Genomic DNA, 24,958 nt, shown 5'->3' on the forward strand with positions numbered 1-24,958 from the left:
GGAAGTACATGGCCGGCTGCTCCCTGTGAACAGTGTGAAGGACCGTCGCTGCAGGTTCAGAGAACTTTGCACTTTTTCAAAATCAAAGGCCAGGAAGAGATGACCGAAACAAACAGCTCAGCCTTAAAGGACGATGTGCACTTACTTCTGACAGTGTCGTGCTGTTTGAGGACCAAGCCTTTCCTCTCCCCTCTAACTTAAGGTGTGTGTGTGTGTGTGTGTGTGTGTGTGTGTGTGTGTGTGTGTGTGTGTGTGTGTGTGTGTGTGTGTGTGTGTGTGTGTGTGTGTGTGTGTGTGTGTGTGTGTGTGTGTGTGTGTGTGTGTGTGTGTGTGTGTGTGTGTGTGTGTGTGTGTGTGTGTGACACTCAGTCGTTCTGCGTTTAGCGGGAGGAAACCTCTTTTTGTATTGAAACCTTGTGTTCTGAGACTGCAAACTGAGCTGGATGTCAGAACTTTTCTTGAATTGTAGAAAACTGAAAAACATGTGAATATAAGTTGCCATGGAAACTAGAATTTTAAATTATACTGTATGGAAGAAATCCCCTAAAGATCTTGTACCAAACCTTAGAAAAATAAATGTTTGTAAATCCGCTGTTTGTTTCAAATAAAAGTTTTGTGATGTTGATGTTTGATAAAAAAATAAATGTGCTCAAACGTTTTGGTTTACACCAATTTATTACACGTTGTGACCAAGTACAAAATACAGCTGAACTATGCAGTTTATTACAGACCGGCATCTGTCCTTATGATAGTTAAAGTGTAGTCAAGAACAGGTTTAAAAATGCACAAAAATAAGGGTTCAGTATACTTGTAAGAAGAACCAAATCTAGTTCAATAAAAAATAATCCTCCGCCAAAAATCTAAAACAGCCTTACAAAACATTACAAAGTACACACAGAAATAACTCTTTTCTCCAAAGCACTTAAAGGCAAATTACTGTGACAGGCACGAGTTACAAAAAGCCTTAATAAACTCAAGCTCAAGGATTCTCATCGCTACAACAAAATCATTCGAAGGGGGAAAAATAAATCAACCAAAACTATTGAAACACAAAGCTGATGTCAATCAGGTCAAAAAAAGCTCATAAATAGAAGTGTATCTTGTGACAGTTTAGTAGCGCAGAAACGCCACGGATATAACTGAATTTATTACATTGACAAAATTGAGATTGGAAACTAATTTATCACACACGCCTTTCTAAATCAATTACACATCAAAGCGTTTTCTTTTGATACAATGGGACCAACCGAGCACAGTGTGAAGAGAGATTAGACCGAAGGCCACAGAGCACACACTTTCTACATCATACAAAGATATATATATTTATATAATTTATTATGGACAAACTCCCCAAATAACGCACGGTATTTCTCTATCTAATAAAAACAGAACATAAGACTTTAATCTGAGTAACAGCATGAGGTCAGTTTCTGAAGTCAGGGAGCTGTGCGGGCTCTGAGCTCCTCTATTGTGTAAGAGTTTTGGTTTTACAGGTCCATCGTCTATTGATTTATCCTAAGATGAAATGTACAACCACTTTTTTATTTTTAATCAGAAAATGAGGCTCATTGAGACAGACCGGATTCCAGTTTGGGTTTTAAAATCCCTTCTCCATTAGGTGGATTCCTCTGGATTTATTCCCAACTCTGTGGCAGATGAGTGCACCGCCACAGGGCTGCACACGAGTCCCTGAATGCATCCTCACAAAACACGCAGGCGCAATCACAGGATTAAACTATATACATGAAAGGAAATTAGAGTGGGAGACACAGCCGCAACAGTGGCTACATTTTTTTACTTTTTCTTTTTTTTATACTTGCTTCATGTCATCTGAGCCAAACAGCATAGAAATCTATTGAGGTAAACAAACCAACATCTCACACAGCCAGGGCCACGCCGAGTTCCCTGCCTCCTGACTACTGCGACACTACGAGGCCTACAGAGCCACGACTGCGGCCGAGCTAGTGGAGACGACTGAGGGAAAGGTCCTTTGGGTCAGTAGGTTGCATGTTTTCTCTGTGTGTGTGTGTGTGTGTGTGCGTGTGTGTGTGTGCTGCAAGCTGCAGCAGAGGCAACAAGGAGTATACACACCTAAATATGTTGAAGGTGCTTTGAATGTCTGAGGTTTGGAGACGATACATTCATACTGCGGTAGAGGCACAGCTGAGGGACAGATAGACATCTGTAGTGGTGGTTTCAAGGTTAGCGATCTAAGGCACTCAAATGACACTATGGCACAGCTAGTTAAGGTTAGAAAAAGAGAGAGAAGGAGAATCACAAACACCACCGCTTAAAGTTACACATCCCATAAAAAGGTACTGCACAAAGTCATTCACAGTTGCAACAGAAACGGAAAGAAAATCAGACCTGTGTTACACTCCTGCGAGTAAAAAAACAAACGGAAAAAAAGAGGTGAGCTCCCGGGTAGAAAGACCACTATCATTATAAACACTAGTAAGGGGGGGGGGGGGGGGGGGTTGCTACTTTCTTCTTTATATACATTGCACACTGACTGCAGGAGGACGCAGGGCGCCACTGCGTCCCAAAGGGCCCCTGAAGCCACCCCTTTTCACGGAGAGATGCTGGTCCTCGTGGGTTTCACTCTGGCCCCGCGGCGACCGGACTCACATCTCCTGCAGAGGGTGGCTCATCTCAATCCTCTCTCTCTTCACTGCGGGTTCAGTCGGCCCTCTGGACGCGTCGGCATCGCTGCCAAGGTCACTCATCTCATCGGAGAAGGACGCGTCTAGAGGCACAGGGAGGGAAGGTGAGTGGAAACAGTTTGGACCCTAACAGCAGTAACCCTGTCCCTCTCAGTACTGTCTGTATTTGATATTAAATAATAAAGGCTTACCTTTTTCCATGAGTGATGGCATCATGGAGGTCAAGTCACTGAACTGTGATGAAACGGAACAAAACAACTATCAAACCATATTGTTCGAGGTCTTTTCATTATTTCTGAAAACCAGCGCTGTTTTAAATATAGTCGTTCTTACCTCTCCCATGACGGCTATAGGAGTTTCTCCGGTTGCCTGAGCCACGCGGTGCTCCACCAGGTAAAACATGTACTCGTCATAAAGCAGGCGGATCAGGTGGAAGGAGCCGAAACTAGCAGCACTGCGCAGGGTCAGGTCTCTGATCACCATGGAGCTGCAGAGAGGAAGGAGTGTTTAAACTGTGTGTGTGTGTGTTTTATTCTGCTGGTGTAGAAGCTGACGCACTCTCTCTGCTCGTACCTGTAGAAGGACCACTTGAGCAGGAACTGGCGCGCAGCTTTGGGGAAGCTGGGGCTGCCCTGGTGCGGCTTCAGGACCTGAGACACCACGTTGTCCAGCCAGGTGGCCCACTGGTCCAGAGAGCTCTGCTGCTGCAGCGTCACCTTAAAGTCCTGCTCCAGACGCTGAACCACACTCTCGTCACACTGACACACCCACGAGGCCTGCTCCTGTGAGAGAAAACAAACACACCCGACCACATTGAGCAAGGAACCACGACACAGCGAGGCGGGATATACAGAGAGCCTGACGTTTAAACATCATGTCCCAATGATAAACACAGGAAGCAGTCAGACATCATACCTGGACGTTGGCAAAGTCCACACGGTTGAGGTCGGAGAGCATCTGATTGATCTGGGAGGTGTTCTGCAGGACGGCTCGGGCCGCCTGGGCCAGGTGGTTTAGACTGGTGTAACGTCTCAGGGTCTGGGCAAATGCACTGACCACCGCCACCTACACCGGAGGAGACAGGACACACCCCGAACGCTTAGATCACTCACAGTTGTTACAGCTTATGATGAAATGATGTCTGACATCAGAGGGATTCTGTGATGAAGTTACATTCAGTTGAGGGTTGCACTGAATAGTTTGAAGCTTTAAATATATATTTTTTAAGGTTTTCAAAAACAAAATGTACTGAAAAAGATATAGATTTAATCAATGATTTAAATGTTTTAGTCTAACAAAATACTCAGCTTGAACCCAAATCTGTTTTCCAAAACATTTCCACTGCAGTCCAAAATGATTTGCAGCACAACTATCACAGACCACCGGGGATAACCGGTAACCATGAAGGCTTTGAGGTGTTTTAACTTTCTGGTTACCTTGGTGCGGATGATCTCTTGAGGGAAGTTGGTCATGGCGTTGGTCAGCCAGCCCTCCAGACTCTTGGCGAAGTTACGGATGGCTTGAGTGAGAGTGCCTGAAGGAACAGAACATGCTGGATATCAAACTGAGAGCATGGACCAATGAGAATGTTCCCTGTGAAACATAAACTCTCTTTGTTCTGTATGGTTTTTAGATTTGTTTATTTGATACCTGTTGGTTTTATGTTTGTAAACCTCAATAAAAACTGACATTTATTAAAATAGGAATAGTACTGACTGGGAACAGGACGCAGCACATCAGGGATGAGGATCTCCACCAGAGCCTGGTACAGGATGTGGTCACAGCTCCTCATCCACAGTCTGATTGGTTCATATTTACACAGAGCCAGCAGCTTCTCTCGGGGGATCACACCCTCCAGGTCATCATCACTGCACACATGGGGGGGGGGGGGCACAGATGTTATAAACTGCAGTCTTTCAAATCAAACCATGCAATTCAAATAGAAAACGGCATTTAGCTTGGACTAAAATCTGACTTGAAAAATAGTTATTTTCTTTTATAGACAAGCTAACATCGCATCTTATAGACTTGAGCTTTTTACACATAACCCATTATAAATACATGGATATTCTTTACACACACACACACACACACACAACCTGTTGGAGATGGAGGTGTTTCCGTCACTAGATGGCGGTGTTGAATACCAAAAGGTCTGCCAGAGTTTCTCAATGTAGTGAAACTGGAGGTTCATCACCACATCCAAAGTCGCCTGCAGGAGAGCAGCGAGGGAGGGGGGAGGGAGAAGAGAGGCAGGAAGAGGGGACAAAACACACAGAGCTGAACCATGGCAACCAGACACACAACAAAGTTTCTGCAGGCAGGCGAGCAGCCTCTCCTTCACTGCAGGCCCTCCTGGTTAGACAATGCCAGCTCACACACAGCTCCACATGAATCACCGGAGGATCCTAAAGGCCATGCTCATCTGGAGCTTTTTATACTCTTTCCCTCAGTTATTTTTAATCCTTTATAGAGCAGATTAGTCTTGTAGATGTATGCATGCATTTGCCTCTTTTAGTGGCGAAGCAATGACCTAATCTAACCCATGCGATTTCCTCTTTCTTGTTCATATGCATGACGCTCTTAGAGAGCAGAGCATACGGCACGTATAGGAACAATGCAGAGGAAGCAGTGGCTGGGGATCGAAAAGATAAACAACAGTTTCAAAACCCTGAGCCTGGTTAGAAAAAGAGTGAACAGATAAACTCAACACTTATCTTAGTACAAGTTAAACAGATCAGACTCTTCAGTTTTTGTTCTCTGTTATATTTCTGCGCAGAGACTGAAAGCGTGCCCGGAGATTCTCCTCTGTATCTGGCAGGAAACGCACTTGCCGCTAGATCTTGTTACACAGCAGTTGTAGGCTTTAATCACATGATATGTTTTTGCTTCCTCTGCAGCCGTTGCCTTGACAACCTTGTTTACGGTTGCCTAGAGCAACAGGTCAAACACAGAACTCCAAAACAAAAAGAAGAATTCCCCATCCCCTCTGAACGAGAGCGTTTTGCCGCCACAGTTTGCGCCACATAGGAAAAACAAGTTGCCTTCAAGAAAAAAGAAAAAGTCTGGAGGAGAAGAAACACACACGGTCACACACAGAAAGAGAGATTCCCCCGATCCTAACCTCTCAGATCTGAGCACACACACCACTACTGCGGTTTACAGTGTGATTAGTTAACACCTAATCGGTTTTGCTTAAACATTTATTTCATGACACTGCTGATCCCTGAGTATGTGGCTGTTGTTGCCATGACATTAACAAAGACATGGCTGACAGCTGATACAAGTTAATTCACAGCCCTGTTAAAATAACCCTCCTTTAACTGCTTGAAGTAAAGTATTTTGTTTATGCTTAAGAAAACTATTGTATTTGTGTTCTAACTTTAGATTATGTCAATTCAAGCCTGTGCTAACAGGTCACGGTTGGCTCAAATCTAAAAAGTGGAGAGAAGAAAAAAAGTAAAATGCATAAACATTAAACACAGAGGCAGTGCGAGCTGTGAGAGTGACAGAAATGCGCCGGCAGACAAAGGCAGGAGCCCATGTGCCTGTCCACAGACAAGGCAACACAAAGGGCCGAGGGGAGGCCACCACAAAGACACCAAGATGTCCACCCAGCGCGCTGAAAGGTTAATTGGCATGTCTTGAAAGCTGCACAGAGATGAAAAGACGGCTGGAACAAAGGGAGCGTGGTGAGGCTGGACCAGGGGAGGGCAGGGATAATATGATAAAGCCAGAGCTCCGCAGCTTTAATCACAGCCCCTCTCCAGCCTGTGGAGCCTCCTAAAATGTTTAGGGTTCAATATTATTATTACTGTCCTCCCTGTTCCGCTCCATCCTGAAGGGTTATTCTTCTGCCTACAGAGATTCACCTTCCTACCAAGAGAGGATGAGCTATGCCCTTCAACCTGTGAAATGTGGTTACGCAATATGCCCTTCCTTCATATGTTTTCCTAATACAGTTCTCCCCCTGCTGACTGCTGGAAGGTGCTTTAATTGTAGGACGCTAATTTATTAACCGTCTTAAACTAACAATGATTTCAATTCTTTTGAGTGACAACATACTGTTCTTTCTTTGATCCGTTTTAAAATGGGTCACGGTATTGAATAAGGTTTGTAACTAAAGGTTGATTATCGTTTTTAAATCAGCAGGGCACTGGAGTTTCACGAGAAACCTGACTCAAATAGCAGTGCATTTGTTGGGGACTATTTTCAGTGGACTAATACACATTTGCTGCTCTGATGAGAATGTACAACAGCAGGATCTTCTCTAAACTGAAATCAGTGTTCACAGTAATGAATGTGACATGACTTGAGGAACGACTTTACATAACCAGGTTTATGCAACTTTCTCCCCAGTCGCAGCCCTCAGACCTGCCCACACAATTGAAGCCACTTCTCCTTAAAGCCATTTACATTCACAAGTCAATGGAGCCTCAGTGAAACATTCGTAGAGCCGCACCTCGCAGTGTTCTCTGTAGAGCGTCTGCAGCTTCTTGATATCATTCATGTGGATGCGCTCCGGCAGGGGCTGGGTGCCCAAGACAGGAGAGGGAAACGGAGGCAAGTTGTGGGACGTATCTGAATGAGAAAGAAAACAGACAGGTGTCAATCTTACACACACACACACACACACACTGTAGAGACAGAATATAAATAAATAGAACCTAAACAGAAATAAAGAATATCATTTTCTCCACAAACACACGCCTATCTATTCATTTTACTGTAATTACACGTGTCAAGAAAAGCCAACATGTGGCCAAACATCTAGTGGTGTTAATAAAGATCAGCTCGGAAAGAAGAATGATCAACAAACAATGCTAAACATCTGTGGACAAGGCGCTCGCTCCTCACCGATGTACTGCTGGTGGTGCTGGCTTTGAGCGGCCACTGACTGCTCTGGGGTGCTGCTGCAGTGCTGAGAGCTCCCACACAGGCTGTCAGACATACCGTCCACCTTCTGCAGAGGCTTGAACCTAAGCACACGGTAGGAGATGGGACATGTATGTTAGCTGGGCTTTCAAAGGACTTACACACACAAAATGTCAGATCCAGTGCCACACAGAAAGTGCTCGGGTTAGAACTCCTTCAATAAAAGCTACAAAGTTAAATTCCAAAGTCTGTTTTAAGGGAAATGATATTTGTATAAAGTGTGCAACATTTGATATATTTCCTTAATGTTTGACATAGAGATGGGATAGTTTTGCGAGTGTGTCTAGTTTCAAATCCATTAACTACTGTACATCGCAGCAGTGACCTATATATATATATATATATATAAGCCAGCCGCTGTGACGTACGTATACACAATAGCCACTGAAGAAGCAGTAGTGGTTAAACCAGTTATTATGGGTGATTGAATCTTTTCCCACGCCAGTAGACAAGTATGCCTTTTTTTCTTTCTCTTGTGTCACTGTCAACGCAAGTTACAGATGCCCTGGAGGAGGAGGAGGAGGAGTGGTTTCTTTATTTGATACATCTGCTACATTATTATAATTGTGATTGTAAATTATTATAAATATGATTTCATTTAGCTGACACTTTGTTTAAAACAGCTTACAGTAAGTGCAATAAACCATACAACTCATACAAACTCAGAACTAGAGCTGATCAGCTGGTACTCAAAGAGGAACATGCATTTGTGCACATTAGATAAGATGTAGTTTATGGATCTGAAATTGGGATAATTCATTGTTTTCATAGTTGCCACAATAGCTGCTACTGGTCAAGTCACTGAATAAAGCAAAAGTAAAATATGAAAACATTATGGCAGTTTAGAAGCAGCTTTAATGTTTGGGTAGAAACTAGAAGATGGGTGAGTAAAAGAAACAGGAAGTGAAAATGGCAAATCAAAAGCAGCACAAAATTGTCAGAGGAGATAAATGAAGATGGCGCACAGCGAGCAGCAGAGACTGGTCAGTGACAGCGAGGCAGCTCTCACATGGGAAACGGTAACAAAAGTTAGATTTGTTTCACACATGATGTTCAGAAAGAAAAAACATCTGTTGCCATGAAACAAAAATAAGCAACAAAATGAAAGGCGTGAAGAAAGGTCACAATGGCAGACAGGGCTGACCTTTGTTTCTGGTGGACAGGCTGCTGCCTCATGGCCATGTACTGGGTGTCCTCCTGCAGCCGGTTGAGCGGTGAGTCAGGCTTCACCCGGATGCCATAGTAATGATACTTAGAGTTGCCTCTGTTGGATTCATGAGAGAAGAGAGAGAAAACAGTGAGGCGGAGATGATTTGTCACAGGTGCAATCACTGTTATTATCGGCCATCATGCATTCTCCGATGCCTCTGAGCACCATCGTTCCCGTCACATCTTTGATTGTATATGATTATGATAAGTGATTACAGTTATAAGCGTGTGCCTGTGTACCTGGTGCCGAGGCGGCGTGTCCTCAGGCCCATGAAGACCGAGCGGATGAGCTTGCCGAAGGAGGCAGCGTTGACGGGATCCAGCTTCTGCTCCTGACAGTGCCTCAGGTAATGGTTGTACAGGGAGCAGCGCGGCAAGCTCACCCCCTCCGCCGTCTCGTAGTTGTCCAGCAGCCACTGCAGCTACAAACACACAGAAGAACGCAGTTGCGCAATCAGTGATCCGCAGGCGAGACACTCTGCGATAGCCTCCTGGCCAGAAAATAAGAGTAGCTGGGCATCTTATTTACACATCAAAAAGACACACACACACACACACACACACACACACACACACACACACACACACACACACACACACACACACACACACACACACACACACACACACACACACACACACACACACACACACACACACACACACACACACACACACACACACACACACACACACACACACACACACACACACACACACACACACACACACACACACACACACACACACACACACACACACACACACACACACACGTGAGACCATTGCACTCCAGCTGTGACAACGCTTTATAATCTATATTTCCAATCTTGCCTTGGCTACGGAATAAAGAATGGCTGATTGAGTTAAAACTCCAAACATCTGAAGAGTGCTTTTCATTCTGTCAGATAAATCTCACAGATAAGTCCATCTTGAGAGATTCATTGCGCTGTCGGTAACTGCACAATCATAGAGAATTTGCGTAAAAAGCTTAAATTATAAATATTCAAAGCAGATTCACAGCAGCTCCTTAAAACAGGATTTATAAATATTGGTCACAATTGAAATGGGGTTGGAAGTTTGAAAAGTCGGAAAAGCATCTCAATCATATTTCCATGGGAGTAATGGATGTAATAAAACACTACTGCTTAATTATTTGTATTTGATTTTCATTATAACTGTCGAACAATGGATAAAGTAATATTGCAATAAGCTTGTGTGACACTGAGTGCATGTCCTGCTGTACTTAGAAGTGACACATTCAGAAATCAATCAATTTAAGGCCATGCAGGGTGGAAAAGATGTATGAAAGATGCATTATTAAGCAAAAAGCGATAGCAAATGCAAGTTCAGATGAAGGATGGAAATTAATTGAGACAATTTCAGTGGGACAGTGCAGAGTAGGTTACGCTAGCTGTACACAGTGCGTTTAACGTTGCAGTACACAAGTCAAACACACTGCCTAAACGTTCAGCTTTTGTTTGTTTGTTTGTTGTTTTTTATTTATCCTCATGTCCTTTTCAAAGAAAGTTCCTGGTTAACTTACATGGCTGTTGAGCAGGCTGCTTTTGTGACTTGCAATTCCTTCAGACTTTTGGAGGTTTTCAATCGCCATTTCAAGCTAAAGAAAGAAGAAGCATGCAAAAAAAGGAGAAGAGGTGGACACAGAAGAGGGAGGAGGCGGGAGAGAGAGAGAGTGATAGAAGAGGAGAATGGGACAGAAATAAGCAGGGGGGGTATATGAAGAAAAACACAAAAAAAATTAAAACAGATAAAGGAAATAAGACTGTTAGCAAGCAGCCAGATCTCTGCATTTCCATTAAATCAGTCAGTGTAGCGCCAAATCCATTACAGGCCGACAAAAGCATGCAAATCAAGGGGCTTCTGGGTTAAGCTGCTCAGTGAAGGTTTGCGGTCAGACACCCTAATGTATGCGTATAGGAACCACAAACAGGGGCACAGGTCGCGTCAAGTCTGAGGACAATAGGTCAACAATGCCCAACCCCACCCAGCCCCCAACATGTAAACAATGTGCCTGAAATGTTTTAGTTGAAAAACTAAAAATCAGATGGTTAGTTGTTGCTACAACATGAGAGAGAGTGACATGATATTAAAGACATAGGCATATTATTCTTTCTTTGGACAAAAAAAAATAATGCAGTCCAACTGGCGGGCAAAGTGAATGACAAAACCAAAGACCTTCTATTGAGCCGTAGAAGAAAACCAAAGTCAAAAAAGAAAAGATATGTGGTATTGCAGCCAAACTGGAGACATAGAAGAAAAGGAAAAAGAAGCAGGCAGTGTTCCAAGCCTTAAGAAGGTTCCAGAGGGCTCATGGCCAAATGGTAATGAGCCCCAGGGGTTGCTTTGTTTCGCAGGGCGCTCAAGTGCCTGTGAAAACCTCTGAAACAAGGCAGTGCTGAATTATTTAAGCCAGTGTCCCGGTTCTACAGGCTCTCTGCCCTGTGCTGCTCTGCTCTCGGTGTGCTACTGCAGAGCCAGGAGGCCCCAACTCAGGTTCCTGTAAACCCTGTGTGCCTCCCCCTGCCTTTCAGGCTGGTCCAGGAGCCGGGCCATTCTGGACACAGGCTCAGGTAGCAGGGACAACAGTCATCACCATCTCACAACACCTGGTAGTGGGGATTTCTCTCAGTAGGCCTTGCAGTAACAACTCATTTACGTACTTTAAAGAATAAAAACTTTAATTCGACCAGCAGTTTTGAGGAAAGATTCAAACACCGTAATCATGAGGTCTTTGGCGGGTGTAAACCTCTGATAAACAGTTAGGCTATTGTTTTCACTGCCACAATTATTCCCAATACATTTGAAAACGTGCATCAGAGCAACAAAGACATTGGTATGTGTCGCTCACCATGGCGGAGGATGAGCGTGATGAGTGTGATATGTGGTTGCGGCTCCCCTCCATGCTTCCACCGTGAATCAGGTAGGTGCTTCCACTGGAAATTATGTGGCTGCTGCCCACATCCATAGCGATGCCCACCATGCCGTGAGGGGCCACCCCCCCACTGGCAGAGGAGACCACCGTGGTGACATGAGCTCCACCCGCCTGCGAGTCAAAGTAGGGGCCCCCGCTGCTCTGCCCGTACAACTGAGCCTCGGGGTTGTAGGAGTAGGCTGTTCGGCTGGGGAGAGATCACTGCAGTTAGCTTTTAGTGAAGGCTTTCACCCTGATGCCACGTTACGTTTTTAGAAAGCAGATGAAGAGCAGTTACAGTCTTCAGGTTTTTAAATCCAAATCCAAAAAACAAGAGCACAGGAATTGATGAATGACACAGTAGATCACTTTGTAAACAAAGACTAAAATATAAGTGATATCAAAATATTTGGCTTTGCTAGAATCACATTGAAATAACTTTTTTTTTTAAAGAATTTACGTTATTATACTAATACAGCGCACAGCAAATCATTGTCATGGTTTTACATTCTGACATGGTAACATCCCAGTTTTTATTGTTATTATTAAGATCTATTTCAATAAAATAGTAGGCTTCACTGGGTTGAATTCAACTATATTCTGTAGTGTACATAAGCCACACAATGCAAAACATATTTCATATCCCTAATAATAATTGTGGGGTAATACAACATTACTTACATAGTTCCATTAGTGTAAACGGTCTCTCCGCTTTCTCCTACATATTGGACTTGGGATGGGTAGACATGTTGCACCTGCTGAACCTGCAGAGAGACAACAGGAACTTGGAATCAGGAAAAACAATTGATTTCCCAACTTACATTTGTATTCCCAACTCCCCATTTGTGCAAATGTAAAACAAACTGCGACTATAACTATAGAGTAACAGACAATTGTTTATCATAAAAGTCGGTAAAATGAAAAGACTTGTTTGTGAGTGTAGGCTTTTGCAGATCTATTAGTGTGTATGAAGTGCAGTGAAAAGCTCTGTACACACCTTTGGTTTTTGCATGATAATCAAACCCGAAGCCTCATTATTTATAAATCCAATACCTATTGTATTTAGTTCTACCGAGAATAAGTTCTATAATACTTGAAATGCAAAATAAGTGTGTTACATTAAAAAGGCGATGGGGAGATAAATGATTTGAAACAGTTTATGTAAAATAATAATGAAAGCTTGAACTGATAAACCTACATTCGGTTCAATAAAGACAAACTTGGTTCTACAAACATGCATTCAAATGGTGAAAAGCACGTAATGACTTGTCCATCTGCTATTGGCTTACCGTCTTATATTTCACCCTGAAATATAAGACAGGTACGTATGACAAGCTAATAGCAGACAGTCAGTTCACCTACTGGATTTCACATTAGATCCTCAACACAGAATTTGGTTCAAGTGCCTAAAAACCAGAAGGCTGTGGAGCAAGGTAACAAAACACCCTTGGATGCAGAGAAGCCATTCACACCATCACAAAAGCAGCAGCAAGTCAAACTTAGAGAAATGTTCAGCATCAAACACACAATAATACCAACCATTTGAGCCACGGTTTATGAGAAGCCTCCAAGAGTTGTATAAGATGTTAGTTTCATGTTATTCATGTACACAGGCAGTGGGCCAGGCTCAGCCAGAGAAAGACAACTTTGCACACCCATGAGGAGCACAGGAAGCAGGAGAAACAGTTTGGCACATGCTTGGGAAGAGCAGCTTTTGGAAGAATGAATGGGCTGCCATGTTGGGATCTTCATTCAATGGTAAACACGAGCATGGTTTGGTTACTGTTCAACTTGTTTACTAAAGCAAACCTGCAACACACTGTATCATTTCACTTTGATGTAAATTCAAACCCCACGAGATGAGAAGTTGACAAAACATTTGTTTGAAATAATCCCGGTGAAACAGGCCTTCTTTTGCTTATTTAATCGTAATTATGAAAGATAACAGTATATGTCTCAGGCTCAGTCGAAATAGCTAGAACTGAGAGAAAGAAGTAAAACCTCGAGGGGTGTACAAGTATTTTCACAGCACTGTATAGTATGTACAGCACTGTGTACCTGCTGAGAGACTTGAACCCTGGGTACTGAAAGCTGCTGTGCTTGTCCTCCTTTCTGAGCTGAGCCTGTAGCTTGAACCAGCACCCTCTGTGTGGATACAAGACATAACTCAATTACACAGGTATGCACCATGTACAATCACATACACACATAATTATTAACATATGACAATCGACACAAGACGGGCAAACATTTCAACACCCCCCCCCCCCCCCCAACAACACTTTAAGCTAGTGCGGATCGATTTATGCCAATATAATAAACATAAATGACTGCACAGACCTCTCCCTGCCAGGCATTGGTTTTTTTTGCGTGTACTCCATTGACAGTGCCATTTCATTTCAGACACCGAGCACAAGCTCTTCTTTAGTGAGGAGCAGGTTTGGGCTTTAAAAAAAATACTTATATTTTATATTTGAAAAGAAAAAAAGATGGAACCCTTTAGTCACAACAGACTTTCCACATGTGCCCTGTTATTGATGTTGGAGTGGAGTAGAGGTAATGACCTACCTGCTGGGAGGCTGGGACCGGCTGTACCACAGGGGCCTGAGCTGATGATGACGTCCGCAGCGCTGCCACGCTGGTCGTGGTGTCTGACCCTCCCTCGGAGCTCTGCATGCTGGGTTGTAGGAGATATGAAGAAGTGGAAGAGAGGAAAGACAGTACGAGGGATTTAATTCCAGACTGAATACTCATATTGGTAAGACTGGCTTTACATGGACAGTACTAAAGAAACGCTCTCCTACACCACCCCTTCTCTCTTGGAGCCTCCATGGCATCCATTGTGTGCAGGGGGGTTTCTGCCTTTAACAAGTCAAGCCGAGTCAGTGAAGCGCTGAGAGGCGGCCCACCTTTGGCCTTAAATCACAGACAATATAAAGAGCCCAACAGTTTTGCACAGACACTCTGAGTCATGCTGACAGACCGGCAGGCCAGGCAGAAAGTTACAGTGAAGTCATTTGAGTTACCAATAGGACTGAACTTCCTGCTCAGGACCGAACGGACTGCCGCCACTCGGCTTTCCACTGGGTGACAATGTGCACAGCATAGCAAAGGGGAACTAAAAATGGAGTGCAACAAAGGCTCTCTCTTTAGGGATAGAGAGGGAAAGAGCGGGAGTAAGGCAGGGTCAAGAGAAGAATGGAACTGCAAGGGGGAGTAAGTGGATAAAAAACAACTTCCCCACTCTCTAGAAAAATGTAAAAACTAAGGGGAGAAAGATGAGAATGGCAGTGGGGCTCCGGCCCCTGCCAGGGTCCTGATGATATCCAGCAATTGTTTGGTACGAGAGCCGTTCTCTGAGGGCTTCAATAATCCAGCTGATATGAGGAAATTCCTCAATGCTTTGTAAACGTTTGTCGGTTGCTATGGTGAGGAATCCATGACGACCACCCCCAACTCCACACCCCCTTCTACCTCCCCGTTCACTCCTCTATTTCCCCCCCTCTTTATAAAGCTCTTCCAGAGGAACTTTCGAGCGCGACCGCAGAGAGAAGAGAAGAGGGGGAGGAGGATTAGAATAAGGGAGAAGGAGATACAGCACAGTTCTGGGGGGGGGGGGTAGAAAATCCAGGAGCAACAGGATACCTCAGAAGGTAAATGGTGGGATGGTGTTCACTGGGAGCATTACTGAGAAGGACTGCAAGACAAACCCTGCTCCAAACATACTGGGATTAGTCACAACACGGCACGCTACAGTGAGACTTTAACTCCCTCTGAGAGAGACACCAGGCTGCAGTACTGTGGAGGCTAGGCTTTTACAGAGAGGCAACAGGTGCAGCAACGCACGCTTCTGGCTTTCCAAACCAACATTTCTCACCAGATAAATGGTCAAAGCTAGTAAACTTTTATAAAATCAAACCTCTGCTTGCATAAGAATGAAAAACACCTTTCTCCCTCAGTGTGATCAAACCTCTGGGTTTATCAATAAAGGACATGCTGCGTTATATTCTGTGTAAAAAAACCTCACAGTCAAGAAAACCCCCAGGCGATAGATAGGAAGAGAAATACCAAAATGTGAACGCCAAAAAAAAGAAGGTTATACTTTCTGTTGTGGACATTTTTTAAAGTTCAGCTGTCATACAGGATAACAGCATTCCTTTATTCAACCACCTAATTGTTGCCAAACACAACATGAAGAAGCCGTCAGACACTACCACGGGATCTACCGCACATGACCAAGCCGTTCCCACAGGGAAAAGGAGATTAAAGGGTAAATGTTATGCTACAAGAGGGTTTTGCTTCAGATATCAACACCCTAATGGTTATCTCTACTAAAGAGTATAAAAGAATGATTCTCAATTTATCCAGAATCATGCCGCACAACTTTTGACAAACTCAAGATTCTGTCAAGCGATGCACCCTACATGTTAACTCAAAGGAGGAGCGAGGCCGGTACTTTTGCTTTTTATTTTGGTATCAAATTGTTAACAGCATCACATTTCCACAGTATGTGATCAAAATACAATGTAATGCTATTAACAGAGCAGGCCCCCTGAAAGAACCAAAAAGACATCATGACAAATTGAACACTATTGAACTACGTTTAAGATAAATAAAACTACAGATTTGGGTGTGCCACCACTGGCCTTTTCCATAGATGGAGATGTTGACACAGTTAGCAATGTGACTAACAGCCTGAGTGGAGGAGGTCTATGTTGAAATGTCTGATATGTGTCAATCTCCAGGCAAACACATGGTCCTACCATACCCAGTCTACCCTGAGCAGCCATCTGAGCTGTTATCTTCGATGTATTTGTTAGCACAGGGCACAATTAGCACTTCCATGTAGCGACTCTCACATTACATTTACATTTGTCTCCTTCTTGTATGTTATTAAAGGACCAAAAGCCTATAATCACAATGATTCTAACAGTCAACAAATCATTTTAAAAGCCGCTGCGATGCTTAACCGTTTTTCTAAAGCATCGAATTTGTCTTTGGGGTGTTACTTGATTTATACATGCACGTAACAATCTCATCATTTATTTTCAGACTTGTCATTTTCACCAGAGGAAGTGACACAAGTCTGCAGGCTTTTTCGTGCCACTAAGGAGTGGGTGGCTACATGGTGATGGATTAGGAATTAGAGAACGCAGGTTTTTAGTGGTTGAAGCTCAACTAAAGGTACTGGCTTTAATATCTATGGTGAGTTATACTGAATCCTTGTGCTGGAGGGGGACAGACAGGAGTAAAGTAAACAGGAGTCTGCTTAGTGTTCAGGAAAGGTTAAAAGCCACACAAATTCCCCACAGCAGCTCTGAAAAGCACAAAGGTAGGACACAGTGGGAGACATAGAACACTGCTGCAAAACTGTTACTCCGGATGGGCTGGCGTCTAAGGCCACAAGTCCGTTTTCATGTCTAGTCTGGGAGCCTGGTTGCATTCAGGCAAATCCCAGATGAGCACTTTACAACATGAACAACAGCCCCTCCTTTCAAGAGTTACCTGACTTTTAAAAGGTAAACGGAAACAAGGAACGACACATTTAAAGAACCCAGAAGACTCACAAAACCTAACTGAAGCTATAATCTCAAATGTTCACAGTGCAGACAGGATTTAAACACATGTCACTGACAGATCTAACTTAAACAAGGCTCAATCAGAGAAAAACACATACAGATGTTCAATTAAAGCAGGAGCCCACAGACTTGGCTCGTGTTTGCACTGGCCCACATTGTTTGCAGAGCAACAACGGTTGCTAGTGGCAACACCGTCCACTCCCGTTTCCAGGAGCCTGTTGCTATGCAACCAACAGAATACTTCCCAAACCAAACAATGCCATCCCCCCACCTGATCCCTCTATCTCACGCTAAGAAGAAACTTACAACAATAAATACTATGCAAGCTAATCATTTCCGACACCAGGGGACACGGAGGTAGACTGATCCCTGTGCTGCAGTTATATCAAATGTACAGACTTTATGCTGGTTTAGACTTGATTGAAGAGGACAGGGGGAAGTGCCCTGTTTTTCTAACTACTCAGAGCTCGAAAGAAGGGGAATGTTCCAGTCATCTGGGAGACAACAGTCTATTCTTCAAGGTTACTTTACACTCTTGTTACCCAAAAACAACACTTCTAAAAGCAAGTTCAGTCTTTCTAAAGTTATTTGGATAGGAAAGACAGTTAATCAGCTTTAGCAGAGCAAAAATGTTATTAATAGAAGGAATTAGGCAGAGACAGCGGCGTGCAGCTCCTAAAAGGACATGATGAAGAAGCAGTAATCAGCACTATGCTTAGCCTATGTCAAACCCTCCGTATAAAAGAGAGGAGCAACAGGTGTCTGATGAAGCTTCAACATGTGTTCCCCAATTTGGTAATTATATGTTTTATTGTAAAACAAGTTAATTGAGATGGGGGGTGGGGGGGCTCTTTGATTTAATTTAAAAAACCTATAAGATCACAGAGGCACACGCGCTCACACAAAGAGGGAATTAAGATATGATAAGAGATTTCCACAACAGAGGCTGTTCTTCAAGCCTGTCTCATTAATTCATGGCTAATCCAATCAAAGCAGCTCTTGGGGTCTGCAGATGGCAGAGTTTAAGGGGGAGAGGAAAAGAGAGAGAGAGTAAGAGAGAAAGCATGAGAGGACGTATAGGGGGCACAGACCACTGTCTCTGATCCAAGAGCCCTCCTCCCCTCTCCACACTGGTCATCAGCTCAACCTGTCCACTCCGTCACCATGTGTGCTGCAGGCCTGACAGCCACAGAGAGAAAGATCAAACCGTTGCCATGGAGATTGTGTGTTCGCCCAAGCTCTACACTAGCAACTTCCTCCCCCAACACCCAACCTCTTCTAACCCTTTCCAGATTTCCACTGCCCCCCACTTCCACCCATCCCCAGCCTTCATCCTGAGTATTTAACATCTCTAGATGAAGAATGAGGATTGGAACCTGAACATGTTGACAAGTTAAACTGGAAAACCCACCACAAGAAGAGATGGTGCACACTGGAAATGTAATCGGCTTATGCTCATACGAGTAGGCGTCTTTCTCTTTCACGGTATTTATCTAATGTGATCCAAGGCTGCCTGATGGCACAAAAGAGAGGACTTCACTAAAGTCACCTGGCTGCCTTTGGGGTATTCTCCAGTTGGGACTCTAGTTATCCGTTTTATTCACCATTTTACACCGCTTTATGACAAGTGTTTGGCATACCCAAAAACACATTACGGTTGATCATTTAATTACATTGTAATCTTACAATTCACTTCAAGGACCTTTGTTTTTGCATAAGATGTTAAAAATAGCTAAAATCTCAATTTAAATAGGGTTATTATAACCACATCCAAAGCATATAGGATGAGAGGACCCCTTTAAAGCCATGACATCCCGGAACATATTCACAAATCCAGATACAAACTCAGAGAGCACCTACCCCTGCCAAGGCAGCACAATCTTCTAGATCTTCTTTTTACATTAAAAAAATAAGTAAATATTAAAACATTTCAAAAAAATGTTTTTCTTTGAAAGCAGTATTTCAAGAGAACATTTAAAAAGTGTATTATGACGTTAAAATGTCTTATTTTTCAAGGTGTTTCTACTAAAAGGATCCAAGATTTAGATCTTCATTACCCTAATCCCTTACTGATAGGGCCACTGCCTACCTTTTCACCTAATCTTATCAAATCTAGTTCACTTCATTTCCTTTCTAACTATCAGGCCAATAAATAGGACTGCAAAGATAGATAGAACGATATGTAGTTGTCAATTCAAAACCAATGACCAAGTCTGACAACTTGGAATGATTAGGTATTCTAACACTTTTGTCTAACCCAGACTTGCAACCTATTCTGTGGAAGAATAACAGTTTCACTCCAGACATTCGTGTAATCTGCGGTCCTTTACACTTTGAAAGATGTGTTTCCAACCTGTGGAGTTGCATTTCCAAGGGAACCACATTCTGCAGAGATGACCTCAGATGCTGGCAGTGAGCTGTGTCATTTTTGACCCATGAACCTGAGATGAGTGAGTGCTTGCCCTGGAAGACTCTGTCCTTTTAGTAAGCATTCACTTAACACAAATTTGACTCTGAACATCACCGTACGGTAGGTACAGTACATGTGTAGGCACTACTTGACACAAATAATGACTCATCAGTTGATGCCTGAATTATGAAACAGATCCAAGTGTCTGTTGTTTTTGCAGTAAATACTGCACCAATACTTGGCACCACTCAGATTTAAGTATTTAGGGTTATATAAAGAATCAAAGACTAGCATGGAATATAACTCCATTGCGATCAACCTTTCATACAGAAACCTCTATTTTTTCTGCAGCCTTATACGTGGCATGCTTCAGACATGAAAATATAATGCCAGTAGCATTTACTCCCTAATTCAGCAAAGCCTATTCAGTGTCATTTCCAGAACATTAGGCATTGAATAACTTAAAGACTTAACAAGTGTTCCTGCAGGGCAATTTGCATCAAGATGGCATTCATAGCTCATACAGTGAGAGGTTGTGACAGGATGCAGTTGACATCCTGTCTACACATTGCTGCTCCTCAAGTTGTTGATTAAAAAAAACGCCCTCATCTGGTATTTTTTTATACCTTTTGTTTTTCAAAATGTCTGTTTGACACTTTGCCACTTTTTAGACCTAGACGGTTACAATTTGTAAAACTCTTTAGTCAGGCAACACTTACGCCATGAATTTCACATGAAAACAATTAGCATACAATGTTTCATTTAAATTGAACATTGCAACATTAACATATGCTCGCCTTTCAAGCTAGTGAGCTGGTAAGAGAGGGTGGCCAATCATCAGGAATGGGTGACTGCACTAAAAAGGACTTCCACCATTTAGCTGAAACTGGGTTGTTTCCACATGGGACAATGGCATCCTCTGCACCAAATCTCCTAATTAAAGAGCTTTTGAAAAGCAATGCTGAAGACCCAGCTAATTCAATCTAAAAATACTGTCTGGGTCTACTACTCTTTTGTAAATCTGGTCAAATCTCCCTTTCCTTAATCTTGGTGTTGGCATTTCATTTGTAGCAAGTTATACTGACAAGTTACCTTTAAGCCAAATAAACATCTCTAACAACCTAGCATAAAACACTACAAAAGAAAGGAAAAGTGAGGAGAGAATGGGGGGCTGCTGCTATATTTGACTGAAATAGCAAGGGGGGGGGTCAGTTTTTGTAATGCAAATGTCACTGCCTTGTCTGCTGTTTGTGGCAGGAAATTTAATTAGCAGTTGTGTAGCTACGATACAAACAGGTGGAATGTTGAGAATGTTGTGATGACACAGACAGATAGAAGAGACAGACGGGGGGGAAAAATCATTTCACAACGAGTTTCAACTTGTTGCCACCGTGCGAGGGCCAATCAGTGGCAACATTTTTTTGGTATGGACAAGATTTATTTCTCCGTAACCTAGCAGCATAAGCCTACAATGATTCCTAAAAACACTTCAAGTGGAAGACGTGATGTGAGAGTCCTTAGGACACCTTCACTATTTTCCTTCCAACAAATTCTTGTGGAACGGTAACAGCACATCAAGTCAAATAAAAAGCCCTTTACGGATAAATAAAAGACGAAGCTCATGAAACTGTAACATTTCATCTGAATAAATGGCACTATTAATTTGCACTTAACAAGCACCACAAGGGATTCTCCTCAGTTCTTCGGCTTTGCTTTGTGATTTTCTGAGATGTCTGGAGTTATGGGACAGCCCATTAAATATATGTTAATATCAGACAATACAATTTGCAAAAGCCAGGCAGTTAAGTAAGCACAGCGGTAGGGTAATCCAACTAGAATGTGATCGACTATAAACAGCTACGACAGAACCAATGGCAGTGACAGGTCTGTGTGTATCAGGCTATTGGATTGAGAACTTCTCCCCGAGGCAACACAAGGCAAGACAAACTAAATAAAGCACGAGCAAACACACATAGGCTACACAGGCACATCCACACAGCACACTCATGTATGTGCACACACACACACACACCCACACACACACAAAACATGTGACCAAAAGCTGTGTCAGGTCACCCGCTGTCCAAGAGACCACTGCAGCTGTCCTATTGATAGCTGAACTGTACTGCACACACGGGTCCATTAAACACTCAAAATGGCACACGGGGAACGGTGGACTCTTCTTTGCACAATCATACGAGCAACTCCAGTTTTCCATAGAGGTTAGTTCTAAAGAACAAGCACCATTTCTGTAAATTACAGATCAGTATGGTATTTGTTGAAAATAAAACAATGTACGATCATGTCATAGGTTGCGGTCAAGACCAAAAAAGGCATATAGAGACACATTACAAGCACCCTACAACAAGCAAATAAGACTTTCCTACGTAATTGGCATACTACCAGCTGCTCTCCAGTTCGTCTCCTGTCTGAGCAGCATTTCTTTCGGATCCACCTCCCTGCAAGTCAAATCTATTAACTCTAAAGAAAGAGATTAAATGAACCCGATTAAAAACACTCACTTTTAAAAGAATAACATGTCAGCCCCTGGCCCACTCCATCCCATTTCTTTCCATGACTTGGGTGTATTTGTATATCAAGTTGCTATGTAAACATAACAATGTCATGCTCAAATTGGGGAATGGGGTTGGTGGGGGTTATACACAGCGCTGTCATCTCTTTATTTTCTTTTTAGCTGCAGTGAGTTGTCAGACCAATCAAAGTGAACTTTCTTTCTCTGACACTCAAAACCAGCCAAGTCTTCTGTCAGTGCTCATTCAACACCTTCTTCAAATAGCTCAAATAGAGAAAAATCCTGCTGTCGAAAGCTTCACAGAATAAAATATAAAGCAGCCTAGATAATTATTATGATTAACATAACCATACTCGTACTGCATTTTGATCTCTTTTACATTGAAGGAAATAGATAAGTGGCATCAATGACATTCAACCTTATATATATATTATTCAGGTCTCTTCCTTTTCAAGATAAATACTTTATGTAAATAAATAAAATAAGTCAATTCATTGGTACACAGAGAGGGTTTTAATTAGAGAAACGAAGTGCTGCAGAGATCCTTGATGCCGCACTAGCAAACATTACATATGACAGAGCACCTGATGGCTGTATAGCTTATAGTCCATTAGAATTCATTTAACTCTTGGGACAAAAAATACTAAATCCCAAGACAAGAAAAAATGAGCTATGTAAGGTGCTGGAAACCAGCCACATTGTAAAGGTAATGAAAATGGGAATTTAAAATCATTTGGGGGTCTACATTTCGTTTGGTTTCTTATTATTGCTATGGCACTGTTTGATATTAGCCCTCAGCTTTAAAGAGATCAAACATCCAACCTAATGAGACCTGCCACCCAAACAACGGAGCAGTGCAACTTTGCTATTAGCAAACAATTTGCCTTCAGGTCTTTTCAACTAGTTTGGCATACGATTAGTAGATGGAGCGAAACTACTTGTGATGAAATGAGACACATCAGGTAAAATCATTAATTCAACTTAATATGAAGTGCACAAGTGTATCTTCTTCATGCAAAGATTCAAAAGCACATGTAAAAACAGTACTTTAAATACTACATTTCCCACCCAAGAGACTGTACCAACAAGACAGAGCCGTATACTACCAAAGAACCATCGTAGCACCACCTAGCTGTTACATTTTAAGTTATTCAAGTCATTTCTGAAACATTAAAACAGCCAAACTATGTGAAGTACCCACTTTTTTCCAATTTAGATCGTAACGTTAGTTAAACTGATTAAGAGAGTAGTTCCTCTCTCCTGAGATAGAGACCAGTGGAAGCACCAAGTTACGTTGTAGCCAAACAGCGAGCTTCGTATATCGCCAGTAGAAGTTCTTATATCCGCGCTCGACAGCGTAACGTTAAAAATGTATTTCCACGATATCATATGAGACTGAAGGCTGCTTAAGGAGGCTGGCAAACTGCCAGCATAAAGGAAACTTATCCTCCTGCTCAGTTCACGTTTGCTCGCAGCGGACGTTAGTTTTCAGTTGAGCACCAAAACCAACGTTGCTAACGCTAGCTATCCACATTTCCACCTGCTTAAAAATATCGTTCTCGAGAAAGACACAACAGGAAATAAGTTTTTCCGTAATGTGACAAACAAGACAGAGCTGCCGCAAACTGCGCAACACACGGTTAAACAGAATGAACTCGAAGTTATTGCTGCTAGTTGTCCGAGTTAGCATTAGCTGTAGCTTGACTGCCTAGCCTTACCATCCATCCTGCTGGGATTGAGCTGCAAGTGCGTTCAGAGCTCGAAACACACACACAACACACAACGTAGCAACAAGTGTATGAATGTTGAGTTGGAGTGACGCTGAGAACAACGTTCAAGAAAAGTGTAGAAAATTTGAAGAAGGGGTGAAACGGATATTTTTCCAGGTACACAAAGCTGTTGCCAAGCAATAGGTGAACGTCAGTTAAATGGAGAGTAGAACGCCGTTCAAAGAAGGGAAAGTTTGGTTGTGGAAAATAACCACGACTGCTAGCAAAGCACTTGATCACAGAGTATTTTTTCCAAATGAAGAAAAACTTAGCATCTAAATGCTGTGAAGATAATAGTCACCTTAGCCTTGAGAAAAGTTCTACCCTGGCTCTGCTCTCTTTCCCCTCTCTCCCACTCGCTCGGTGACTTCCAGATGCTGCTGCTGCTGCTGTTGCTGAGTGTTGCGCCCGTTGGTAAGTAACTGTCTCCACGGCTACAGTCACTGTGGCGCGACGGGGTCTCGAGGCAACTGTTGCTACCCTCGAATGCATACGTCAGGGTCCTCACTATGCAAGGGAGGGACCGAAGGGAACAGAGGCCCGCCCAGTTCAATAAGACTGTAAATATTAATTTAACCACATGGGGGCAGTCTTGACTAGGTAACTGGTCGAAGTGCATTACTTAAATAAATTGATTTCATTCAAAATATGTTTTTCGAGATTTAAGTTCTATATGATCATATGCATATAATACAAAGAAGCAGCAATATTTTTTTATACACAGGCTCCATTATTGAGTGGAGTCTATTCAACCTCAGGCTGCATTCAATAATGCTGATTAAATATGTAGCCAATAATAATAATAATAATAATAATAATAATAATAATAATAATAATAATAAAAGAAATAACATCGTCATAGCTCACCCTACCTATACATCCAACTTGGAAAATAGTAATCCTTCGTTTAAAAAAAAGTATATAT

At 42.7% G+C, this 24,958-nt stretch overlaps 2 protein-coding genes across 7 annotated transcripts in view; one reads left to right on the forward strand and one right to left on the reverse strand.

Annotated features, from left to right (window-relative positions):
* The window catches only part of fcho1 (FCH and mu domain containing endocytic adaptor 1), a 45,535-nt gene extending 44,877 nt beyond the window's left edge, over nt 1-658 (forward strand). The window contains exon 27 of the mRNA XM_063890857.1: nt 1-658. Within this exon, the coding sequence (XP_063746927.1) occupies nt 1-29 (29 nt within the window). The 3' untranslated portion in view covers nt 30-658.
* On the reverse strand, nt 655-24,549 carry rfx2 (regulatory factor X, 2 (influences HLA class II expression)). 6 transcript variants are annotated; one of them, XM_063890859.1, is made up of 18 exons: nt 24,335-24,549; nt 14,311-14,419; nt 13,801-13,887; nt 12,424-12,506; nt 11,680-11,950; nt 10,354-10,428; nt 9,048-9,229; nt 8,743-8,862; nt 7,521-7,642; nt 7,126-7,244; nt 4,763-4,875; nt 4,380-4,531; nt 4,100-4,197; nt 3,579-3,728; nt 3,237-3,445; nt 2,997-3,150; nt 2,855-2,897; nt 655-2,746 (listed from the first exon to the last, which is right to left on the reverse strand). In XM_063890859.1, the coding sequence occupies exons 1-18, from the start codon at nt 24,523-24,525 to the stop codon at nt 2,625-2,627; spliced, it is 2,400 nt and encodes a 799-aa protein (XP_063746929.1). In that variant the 5' UTR covers nt 24,526-24,549; the 3' UTR covers nt 655-2,624. The 6 variants fall into 6 exon arrangements, with proteins under 6 accessions (XP_063746929.1, XP_063746928.1, XP_063746933.1 ...); XM_063890858.1 differs by having other exon boundaries at nt 2,855-2,921; XM_063890863.1 differs by lacking the exon at nt 13,801-13,887.
* Between the last annotated feature and the right edge of the window lie 409 nt (nt 24,550-24,958).

This window comes from Eleginops maclovinus, chromosome 9, assembly GCF_036324505.1.
Source record: "Eleginops maclovinus isolate JMC-PN-2008 ecotype Puerto Natales chromosome 9, JC_Emac_rtc_rv5, whole genome shotgun sequence".
In the NCBI taxonomy this organism is placed as follows: Eukaryota; Metazoa; Chordata; class Actinopteri; order Perciformes; family Eleginopidae; genus Eleginops; species Eleginops maclovinus.

What these genes read in the sequence shown, in the direction of transcription:
- rfx2 (XM_063890858.1), bottom strand. Translation starts at nt 24,525, where the DNA reads ATGCATTCGAGGGTAGCAACAGTTGCCTCGAGACCCCGTCGCGCCACA. An exon ending in GTTTACACTAATGGAACTAT is followed by an intron (nt 11,951 to 12,423) that starts GTAAGTAATGTT and finishes ATCTCTCCCCAG; the next exon opens with CCGAACAGCCTACTCCTACA. An exon ending in CCTGTCCACCAGAAACAAAG is followed by an intron (nt 7,643 to 8,742) that starts GTCAGCCCTGTC and finishes CCGTGTGCTTAG; the next exon opens with GTTCAAGCCTCTGCAGAAGG.